At 34.4% G+C, this 11,860-nt stretch overlaps 1 protein-coding gene across 1 annotated transcript; it reads right to left on the reverse strand.

Annotated features, from left to right (window-relative positions):
* Positions 1-818: 818 nt before the first annotated feature.
* On the reverse strand, positions 819-6,900 carry LOC117332266 (mesenchyme-specific cell surface glycoprotein-like). The gene is made up of 10 exons (XM_033891152.1): positions 6,693-6,900; positions 5,361-5,582; positions 4,891-5,089; positions 4,367-4,496; positions 3,674-3,788; positions 3,186-3,368; positions 2,872-2,943; positions 2,165-2,400; positions 1,503-1,723; positions 819-1,173 (listed from the first exon to the last, which is right to left on the reverse strand). The coding sequence occupies exons 1-10, from the start codon at positions 6,898-6,900 to the stop codon at positions 1,023-1,025; spliced, it is 1,737 nt and encodes a 578-aa protein (XP_033747043.1). The 3' UTR covers positions 819-1,022.
* Positions 6,901-11,860: the final 4,960 nt, after the last annotated feature.

Below are 11,860 nucleotides of genomic sequence, written 5' to 3' on the forward strand. Positions count from 1 at the left end.
TACCCAGGAATGCATCAACAGACAACTTCAGATGCCACCCAAACATTAAAAAGTGGGAAGAGTTACTAATCATATCACTTTTGGCGCCATTGTGGGCCTGAACTATTTGAAATACAAAGATCTTCCAATCAGACATTTGTTCGTCCTCTTAGGTGTACAGCATCTTTAGGAGAGACCTTTCCATTTTTTTTTTTTTAATTTTAGTCAATTTAGTGTAGACCATTAGAGCTAAAGTATATGAATTGTATTCTTATTGGATAAGTTTATGCAATATGTGTGACAAAACACGTTTGGTGCAATCTCAGTTGAAAATACTTTTTGAAAATAGAAAAAATTATGTAATGGTGATCCGATTTTGGTACTGTCACCTTATGGGATATCATGAATTATACCAGACTGGCGTAAAATATCGTATATTGTAAATGTCGTATGTCGAACTTGCTCAACATTCAAATTCTAAATGTTGTATGACGAGCTGACTCAAAATTTATATTCTCAATGCTAAGTGTCGTATGTCGAGCTGACTCAACATTCAAATTTTGAATGTTGAATGTCGTATGTCGAGCTGACTCAACATTCGAATTCCAAATGTTGAATGTTGTATATCCTGCTGATTCAACATTCGAATTCCAAATGTTGAATGTTGTATATCTTGCTGATTCAACATTCAAATCCAAAAATTAGATACCGTATTTCTAGCTGGCACAACACCGACATTCTGTATTCTGCGGCTTATTTGAGGTTCGCGGGATCGAAAGTTAAAATATAACAGGGTAAATATTTTATTTCTTTTCATCAACAAAACATAAGAAGCAAAATATAAAACAAAATATTTATTAATAAAGAAACAAAAAATACTATAAACATCTGTAAAACTTGTGATGAGCATTATTATGTAACAGTTCGATGAAATAGCACCAGCTTCTTATCCGGAGTCTGAATCAACGATGTTTGTTTTCACGTTTTTCAAGATATAACTAACCAGATATAACACGCAAAAGTTGACAGGCAGAACTCGATATCTAACCAAACGCCGGTTTGTCGATGTGTTGTACCACGTGACTCCCGTCACTATTAATACCCTTTACTTCCAACACCGACACCGTACCGCTGATCGTCCCAGTACACAAAAGTAGAGGTTTACCGTTTGGACTGCTTTGAGGAGATATATACCTGAAAAAAAAGTAAAAACATTGTTTTACATATCTGCTCTATATCCAATATTTATTCCAGTTATTTTTGTATTCAAAATTGAACAAAATAAAACTGAACTAAAGTTAGAGCTGTCATTGATATACCGCCGATTCCTTCATAAACGGTTATATCTTATGATATATCTATAATTAACTGTTACATTTTTTAAGGTAAGTCAAATGTATTTTTCACCATATAACCCTTACCGGTGACCACCAAAACACAGTTTGAGGTTTGTATGACGATATATGTATGCATGTCATCGAAGAAGATTTTGTCTCGTGGAGAAGAAATTTTGATATGGTTACCTAAGGTCCTCTGGATCCACAGAGCTAATGGCGCGCTGGTCGTACATATTACTGAAAGTTTCATCAGTTCTTGTGATATCTGTCCACATACTCTCAAATTTCAAATCGGTGATGTCGTCAGTTATTGAGTAGACTAAGATGAACCCAGGCCTTTCAATCCCCAAAAAGACGACCGTTGTGTCACCGATCTGTGCGGCCTCCACACTCTCAACCTCTGGCCCCTATTATACCAAAGTGTAATTAATTATAACGTCGGATATTAATTAAATACATTGTACACACATTTCTGTATATTTGTTTTGTAAAACCAATCGCAGATCAGGATGAGTACTAAAGTGTATGATTAGTTCCATGTATTATGGGTGAGCCAATATCTTTCCACTACATAGTACATAAACACTACTACCAGGCCAAAGATTTATCGATACTCCTAAACCTCGGGGAATTCCTGAACAGAAAATGTCGCTAAAGAAAACTTTATTGGATGTAAATGAATTCTGGAGAATGCTTCCCTATGGGATTTCTTTTAATTGTTGATAACACTGGGTGCACGAATGGGTCTCGTCATTCTAAGTTGTTGACATTATTTGTGATATTGATGCTTGATTGACAATCAAACACCACATATGTATACTGATAATGTGTAAGTTAATCATGAATACCTTGTTATCAGATCTTGAATCTTTGGTCGATGAAACCACGACATTACCCTTTTTTCCGTCCGCATTAAACATCATTGGTTCCTGTTTTGCTATTAATTCCTCGACGTCACTTCCGGTGTCGTAAACAATGTCAAACGTTGTCAGATCAAAAACTGACATACTTCTTCCTCCATATGCATACAATGCATTGTACTCATCCCCGACCTTACCTTCTAAGTTACTGACCTGCAGACGCCCTGTTAACCACAAAGTGTCACTCTATATGTTTGTACGTCATATCGTTATCAATATAATTTTTATAACAGAAATAACATTATAAAACACATAAATACCTATATCTATTTTTTTCAAATATTGCAAATCATGTTTTATAAATTATATGGGTTTTTTCATGTTGTATTACATGACATACAGATGACTCAGGGCCTTTTAAAAGAATAATATAGTAATCTGTAACTAAATGGCAATCTACTTTAACATAAGGTTACATTACTAATAACAACTTTGAACACATTAAAGTGAGAATTTTATAACATAAAACGTTACGCTTGGTAATCAATATTAACACAGATCCTATACCAGTAAGCTAGTCTGAGATGATAACGTACGGGTAGCCAAACTTGAGTCTAACTCTCATCCATTAAACACACCAAAACGACAGGGGAAACTTCTCGTATTGTATCAGCATAAGAGCATGTACTACTAACCTAGATTTTCTTTATTTTGTAGAGTTCTATTAAATCCATTCACTTCCGCCCATCTGGCTATATTGGAGGAGTCTAAAACAAGATAGAATGTGTCTTTATGACAAATGTGTATTTGTAAAAACATATCGATATGGTTTATAATTTTCATATAGTTTTGGAAAATATTAATTCACTGAAAAGTAACACATGATCTATTTCAACATTATTTTTTTAGTTCACGAAAATTGTTATTTACTCCAAGTATCAGTTGATAATTATTTTACAGCGTATGTAGCTTATACATACAATATCTAACAACCAGAGGTTATACTGACCAGCAATAGTAAGGCTGGATATACGGGACACCTCGCTAAAACCTCCGGCCCCTGGGATTTTGGAGTAGTCCTTGTAATCCCCTTCATTTGCTGTCAGTATGTAAGACTTGTCCCCTACAGTGATCCTCTTGATAGAGTCACAGAGGTACATCCCCATCACTGGCCAGGACCGGATGTTGATAGCTACATGTCAAAAAGTTTTACATGCCCATGTTGGTAGGAAAACAAAGATGTCTCTTATATTCTTTTAATATTTTGTTTTTAATGCAATTTTATTAAAGCAATATCTTTACGTTGATATCCAGTGTCATCAGATATTTTACTGGAGTATTGGAGGGAAATATAATGATTATATCAAGTTATTAATAATGTCAAATATTAACAGCTAGAAATCTGAATATGAGCAGTTTGAATAGGAAGCTATTCAGATTATTGATAAATTCCCACAGCACATGATTTTTATTTTTTAAATACAATGCATATTTTACCGTGGTCTTTATTGCTAGCATCAAACTTAGAGTTGGTCCAGTTTTTGTATCCTAGTGGGTGAATTGCAAGGATCTCTTCATTGACAATGTCCACTTCCGCAATAGCGTTGTTTTCCTTAGAGATTTTACAGTATAACATTTGTCGTCAACTTAATTAAGCGTTTTTGCTCCTATTAGTTTATTTTGAAGGAAAATAAATAAATATTGGTATGAAACGTATAAATGTACCATATATGTATCACTTAGATCACACACTGCAACTTTGGTAAAGTACAGTACCTGATACTACAGTAAACATATGATTTCGATAATTATATATTCAATATATGTCAAATAATTTACTTTTAAAATTGTATCGAATATATATGTTTAATATTTGTTTACAAGAACCTTAACGTCATAGGATCCACGTGAAAAATGTATGTCCAGTTTTCAGGGAAAAGTCTCCCACGGTGGATACAATTATTTAAAAGATATACCTTAAATTGTTTTGCAGTGATTAAGGAAGTATTGCCGATTGTTTTCCATCAACTCATTATTATGTTGATAATCGTACCAATGATAATTACCTACAGATTTTCAAAACACAAATAAAGTATTTCTTGCATAATATTCAAACTTCATACTTTTTTTACACATCATATAGTTTTAAAGATGTCCTAAAATTAAGCCTGACATGATTAATGTATTCACCTGGAGCCCTACATATGCGGTCTTTTCGTCCTGACTGAAGGTGATAAACTCCGGCTCTACGTCGTTGGAGAAAGAATTATTGTTCTCTCTGTATACGAATCTCGCTCCACGAGCTACCAGGTCTTCCCACCTATCATAAAAGCAGTTTATCAGAAATATGTTCCAAAGTCGTAGCTGGAGCCATCAAATATATATATATAATTCACCATCAGATTATATTATGATAGTATGTTCAAGTTCGTTCACTTAATTACAATTTTTGATAACAAGCATTCGAATTATTTCTTGTCAACAATTTCCTACCAGGATTTTCATTGATTATATTCTGTCAATGAATATTTGTAGGGCTTGTTCGTGTCTTTATATTTATTTCAGTGTCTTTATAGGTATTTTTCCTGTTTTAGCCTCGAATGCTAGCTAACAGATTTTTTTTTATTATTATTATTATATTCCTTGAAAATGGAAAGGTTTCGTTTTGTAATATCAATCCAAATCTAAGAAAAAGTAGTATTTATCAAACTTACTGTGTGTTGTACTTCCTAAAATCGAGCTTTGTGTAACGGAAATCACTCTCAGCGCCCTGGAGTGGCTGAAAATTGATGATTCCGACAGCCCCCTCCGGATCAATGAAGTGAGACCCATTGTGATATGCCTCTGCTTCTACAGCTACGACGATTGTTTGGCAGTCGGAGGTTGGTAGAATCATATCCGGCAAAGGCCCAACTGTACCAAAATAAATCCCCATATACTGTAATGTATTTGGTCTATAGTTTATCGATAAGTATTTATTTAGCTGTAATTAATTAATATAGAACATGCATACCTGATTTTAATTTGTATCAACATTAATTAGAGTAAGATTGTATGACCGAAAGTGAAATCTTGATTGAGAATTTTTTTTTAGACTTTTTTGATATTTTTATTTCGCTTCAAATTTTAAATGACACATTCGATAATCTGTAGGATTGTTAGAAAAAAGTTATGACGGATTTACCTGTGATGGTGTGAACGAGATCCAGAGATTTTTTAACTGTGTTGTATCTTCTATAAATCTTCACCATTCCATTCTCTTTGTCCACCAGGTTGTCCATCGCCACGAGAAGATGTTCGCCACAAAATTCCACGTCCGTTAGTTCCACGTCATTGATCATCGTCTTAAATATCATTACTGGGTTCGAAGGGTCGGTGATGTCATAGGCGTGCAGCAGATTACCACCTGACAAAATAAGATGTTTCGATTGTGTATATCAGTATATTAAAGCAGGCGTAATCACTTGCTCTTACTTAATATTACTGTGCATTTTCATCGCACACCTTGATTGTAAAAAAAAATCAAATATCATAAAAGAAAGTTCCATATTCCCTCCCTGTCTAAAATGTTTCGTTAACATTATACCGATAGCTGGAACTTTTTCTAGTCACGAATTTGTATATTTGTTAATATGATCAGATGTTAAAACCGAGTAATTTAATTTCTGTTTAATGCCGCATATCTTCACCATTCCATTATCAGTGTCGATCCGGCTGCCCATCGCCACGAGCAGGTTGTCGCCCCAAAATTCCACGTCCATTAAATAAAGTAAGTCAATTCGTTTTCCATTGAATGCAGGATCAAAAAGATTGCAGCCAATTAAATATCACATCGCAGGTTTTTATCCGACAACTGAAATATTTGTTTCATTGTGAGGATCTATGCAGTTACTAGTCGGTAGGATGTACTCGGCTTTACAAGCGCTTACGTACTATATGCTATTTTGTGATTTTAATCAAGTGTAAAATTGAATTAAAACACTCGTGATTTAAAGACAACGAAATGAAGTCCCAAAAATAAATTGATATATCGCATTTGAAAGGAGACACTTCAAAACGTTTGCGCTGTCACTGTCAGTGCCAACACTTGTCTGTGCAATCTCCTGTTAGAACGGCTAATTAGTAATACGACTTATGTTTCTACTGTCGCTTTCTTGTCTTTTGGAACTAACATTTTTATAATTACATGTTTTCTTTTCCATCGATGCAACGAATTTATTCACACCAAATTCATTAATATGTCGGACAAAGGGAATTGCAGGCGTCAAATTAAACGGCTGTTACATGGTTCGTTTTCATGACCGAGTTGTCTTCAGACACACAAATAAGAAATTAAAACTCTTTTATCAACTAACCAAGCTCAAGTAGAAAGTTATGATCGATCCTCATATAAAAGCTTTTAATGTCTTATATTTCCATTGTAATTTTAAGTTATATCTGAAACTGGTACATATTGCAAAAATTTGCATGAACAGCATATCAGCTAAAGGAATTCTAAAAACATATACAGTCTTACCGATCACGTAGACAACATGTTGACTTGAGTCGTAGGCTGACTGGGTGGCGGACTGGGAGTTATACTGGTACTGTCCGACGCCATCGACGTAGGTATAGGGGAGGAAAATGGTGGACAACTTCTCTAGGTGTATCCTCTCCAGAGGTGCAGATATTGTCGAGATAATGCACGAAGCACAGAAAAGGACAAGACTCTGTAGAAGGTCCATGGTGTTAGGATATGGTATAACTGGTATGCCTTGTGATTACAGAATAATGCGCCCGGGACACAGAATGTGGTTCATTATATAGAGGGTACAGGGTGACCTACCATTGATCCTCGTCTGATGACGCACGTTAACGTAGCATGGAAGTGTTGTTACAAAGTACGCTTCACTCCAGATGACACTGATGTGGAACACGTGATTACTATTTTTTATTTCAAGTTCAAATATATAGAGTTCTCGTGTTTAGGAACATGCATTGAACATTCTTAGGAGTCTTGAACTTCCCTGATCATGACAAACAATTCAATTTTGGACATTGAAATATTTATTAAAAATCAAAGGAAAGTAATTTGTCTGATATTAATTTAGAGTGATGTACATTTTGGTTTGCTTCATATCTCAATAATTCTGGGATGGATATATTCATTATATATGCGAGTTTTCCCAACTATTAAAAGACTAATATTGCATTCGGCCCTCTGGTCAGTTATAATGCATATGTTAAGTAAGTGTCACTAGGTTGTACATGTAACTAGCATTTATCTAGAAAAAACAACAGTTCTGCTTTTTGGGATTGGATTTTTTCGACAAACTAAGGATATAACAGTGCTTTGAGTTATTTAAGGATTAACTATTTTTATGGTATGGAGGTACAATTTTCTCGCCAATTAAAATGCTTGTTACAAGCAAGATTAGATTATGAATTCAAAATGTGCTTTACGGTATAAGTTTATCAAACTAAGGACATTACAGTACTATGCGTTATAACTTTGTCAGTCTATGGACGTTACCGTACTATGCGTTATGACTTTGTCAGTCTATGGACATTACAGTTCTATACATAATGACTTTGTCAGTCTATGGACATTACCGTACTATGCGTTATAACTTTGTCAGTCTATGGACATTACCGTACTATGCGTTATGACTTTGTCAGTCTATGGACATTACAGTTCTATACATAATGACTTTGTCAGTCTATGGACATTACCGTACTATGCGTTATAACTTTGTCAGTCTATGGACATTACCGTACTATGCGTTATGACTTTGTCAGTCTATGGACATTACAGTTCTATACATCATGACTTTGTCAGTCTATGGACATTACCGTAATATGCGTTATAACTTTGTCAGTCTAAGGACATTTCAGTACTATGCGTAAGGTAGCAGTGTACAGTAAAAATGACCAATTTTGAAAAATATGACACATGTCTTAGATATGTAAACATTGCCAGTTAACCTTACATATAAACTCCAATAAAGTATATATATTTGTAATCTGTACAACATTTGCAATCTTAATACAGCTCTGAAGGATAAGTTAACTGATATTTTCTGTGATTTTTAGAGCTGTGAGTACTATGGTAACAGCTTAAAAAAATGCTCAAAAATTGCAAAATATTATAATATTTGACCCAAAATACCACAATTCTCTACACAATTTTTTTTCTGAAACCTATTTAGAATTAAATATCTCTATCCCAAAGATAGAATTAATCTTGTTTTGACATATGTTGTAAATTAAGTTTTTCCGCTATCTCACCTTTACTCTTGGCATCCATTTTTCGCTGTAGGCAAAACTAAATTTCCTGTGTAAACACACTTGCGGAAAATCCGGGAATTTAAAATCCGGAACCAATTTATTAATTTTTGTTTCAACAAATGTGAAGCCTGTATGTACTTCTTCATACTGAATATACCAATTATAGTGTACATTTATTTTTTCATTTTTTATGCATATCATAATACAGGAGTTATTTGCTTAACAAAAAAATCGCCCATGGCCAGGCTGTCCTACTGTAGTGTGCTACCTTATACATCACCTTATTTATTTCTAATTCTACTAAAACCCCCATGAATGTCTAGAATATGTTACGACGAACAAAATGACATATCGGATTACTGTGTATCTTTAATAGTCACAGAGTATTGCTGATTTTCCTGAGAGGTGTATTTTGACAACTTTTTCTCCCAATCCAGTAATAAGGGGATGTAATTTTGAAAATGAAAACTCCCATAATTCTGTATATCTCTTGAATAAAGTTGTGTTTTAAGTTGAATATGGTACTTTGAGTCTTTGTCCATGTAATCAAGCAAAAAATACTATACAAATATCAAATTTAGCCTTGTTATATGACGTCATAGCTACTATGACGTCATCAGTAAATATGACATCATCAGATGGTATCTATGACGTCATAAATACTCAATGGTGTCATTAAGGATTATAATTTAATTTCGTCTTATACACACCAAGATATTTCACTTTCTTTGGCGAACTCTTTTCTTTGATAAATTATTACGCAACGTCATCAGCCAATCAAAAATGACGTTACATTTCGCAACGTCAAAAATTTTGTTATGGAGGTATAACAAAATTATTTCAGCCAATGAAAATGCGTGTTTCATACAAAATTAAATTATTAATAAATAACCAAAACCATATCCAAACCTCAGCTTAGCAACACATGCACTATTCTAACTGATAAATAATGACATGACATCCAAGATTTCAAAATGTCATGCCTATGACATCACAGTCATCTGTTTCCACCCCGGTTATTCAGATATGTACCAATGATCATATGAATTATGCATATCATAATACAGGAGTTATTTGCTTAACAAAAAAATTGCCCATGGCCAGGCTGTCCTACTGTAGTGTGCTACCTAATACCTTTGTCAGTCTATGGACAATACAGTACTATATATTATAACTTTGTCAGTCTATGGACATTACAGTACTTTACGTTATAACTTTGTCAAACTAAGGACATTACAGTACTATGCGTTATAACTTTGTCAGTCTATGGACATTACAGTACTATGCGTTATAACTTTGTCAGTCTATGGACATTACAGTACTATACGTTATAACTTTGTCAGTCTAAGGACATTACAGTATTTTACGTTATGACTTTGTCAGTCTAAGGACATTACAGTACTATACTTGAAAACTTCTGCAAAGTAATGACAAACTAATAATAGTACCACACGATCCCTTGTTTACACCATAACTTTATCACGCCAAGAATTTAACAATGTCATCGATAGACTCCCAGTAAAGCTGAGGACGGGTGACCTAATGTCCGTATGCCCTAGATTATATACGAGTAGATTGACGCCATCGTTCCTGTACAAGGTCGTGTCTCCCTTCATTATGTAACTGTACAGATTCCGGAGAATATGAGTCCCTATTCAAGGTCTTCAGTAACATTGCACGTACCGCCTGAAATCAACGATAAACTCACATAAATATATTTTCGTGATGTTTATTTAATGAAAAGTTGTTGTTTTTAAATCACCGACTGACGCTCAAATATGTTTACTTAAAATAAAATGAATCCGTACTTTTACAGATTATTATTAGGATAAACATGTATGAACAAAATAAGAGGGGGGAAAAGAGAAAATATGAGTTAACCTGATCTGGTCCGGTGTCATATGCTCGGGGATATAACATCTTAGTTGTATAACTTTTTTCGGTTCACTAATTAACAACACATGAATATCGAACTCATAAAACTACGGCGCTTCAATTTCTGTCGATATATTTATAATTGTGGCTGTGACTGGTTTAAAAAACGCATATAAAGACTTAATGTTTGAATTTTAATTTTGAAATTGCCAGACATGCATTAGATGACAAAGAATTTCGAGTTCTTTTACATAGAAATAAAATATATCTCATTCAAATTATAATAACGGCCATAAGCCATATTATTAAGCCTGTCACATGGCAGATTTTTATCTACTAAAAATAAATAATGCCGTTCATATGAATAAATGAATATCATAACATCAGTTTCAAAACCAATATCACACTCACTTTCACGGCTATAGATGGGACATGCGAAGGTAGGAAGGACACATTTTTTTTATGTCAAGGATGGGGCCCATAGTTCAAAGATAACTCCCTGAGGCAAACTTCACACCTGATAATCACATGGAAGAAATGAGGTAAATGATACTACACGTTATAACCCGTTTCCCTATGTGTTACCTTAACCACAGGTGCCTGACTCGTTTTATAAACAAATAACATATAAGAGTACATTTATAAACAAATAACATATAAGAGTACATATATAAGTACTCTTATATGTTATTTGTTTATAAAACGAGTCAGGCACCTGTGCCTTAACCGATAGTATTGCGTGTTTATCGCGGCACAAACGGTTGGACCAGTTTAATCAAGGGCCGTAGTGATGTTATGTTGCCTTTGAACTATCCTTGACGAAGGTTTTCTATATATGCAGGTCAGACAAGATTTATGTCCGAGATGTTATAATTAATAATTGACGGGAAGGTTTGTCCGCATAAACGACCATGAAAGTATAAATGATAGTCTGTTTCCATATTTTTCACGTGCTGCCAGGAGAAATCACTTATGAGTCGGAAGACTCAGAGATAATAAAGAACTAGCGACCACGCTACAATCAAAGTGGGCTTCATCTACATTAACATGCTCACTGTGAACACCGCCAAACGTGAGGTCACGACTTCCTGGTGACACGGTGCATTTCAGGGTGAAGATTTTTTCTCCTTTTTTTTTTTTTTTTTTTAATTTCTGCCTTTCCTTTCCTTTTTCCACAATTTCGGTTCCTAGCATCACTAAGCAGTCCTAGAAGGACGGAACTGCTGTATTGTTCCCCCTAGCATCACTGAGTAGTCCAAAAAGGACGGAACATCTGTATGGTGGCGTCAGTTCAGAATACTGTATACTCATTCAATATCCTAAAAAACGTAATTAATTAAATAATATGCAGATGCATCTACCATTTATATTTCAACATCTGTGCATGTTCATGCTTTATTTTCTGTCTTCCCATACAAATTTCCTCAATTTTCGCCCCAACCATAATTGACATGACGAAACATTTCTCGGCATATACTTAATTCGTATATCATGTTGTTTTTGTACAATCGTCTAGACTAGCCTCTTCCAGAGGAGAGAAAC

Source organism: Pecten maximus, chromosome 8, assembly GCF_902652985.1.
Source record: "Pecten maximus chromosome 8, xPecMax1.1, whole genome shotgun sequence".
Lineage (NCBI taxonomy): Eukaryota > Metazoa > Mollusca > Bivalvia > Pectinida > Pectinidae > Pecten > Pecten maximus.

Bases quoted from the DNA above. Each gene is read 5' to 3' on its own strand.
- LOC117332266 (XM_033891152.1), bottom strand. From the start codon at position 6,900: ATGGACCTTCTACAGAGTCTTGTCCTTTTCTGTGCTTCGTGCATTATC. The intron at 5,583-6,692 runs GTAAGACTGTAT...TTATTTTGTCAG, and splicing joins ACATGTTGTCTACGTGATCG to GTGGTAATCTGCTGCACGCC. The intron at 1,174-1,502 runs GTAACCATATCA...CTTTTTTTTCAG, and splicing joins GTGGATCCAGAGGACCTTAG to GTATATATCTCCTCAAAGCA.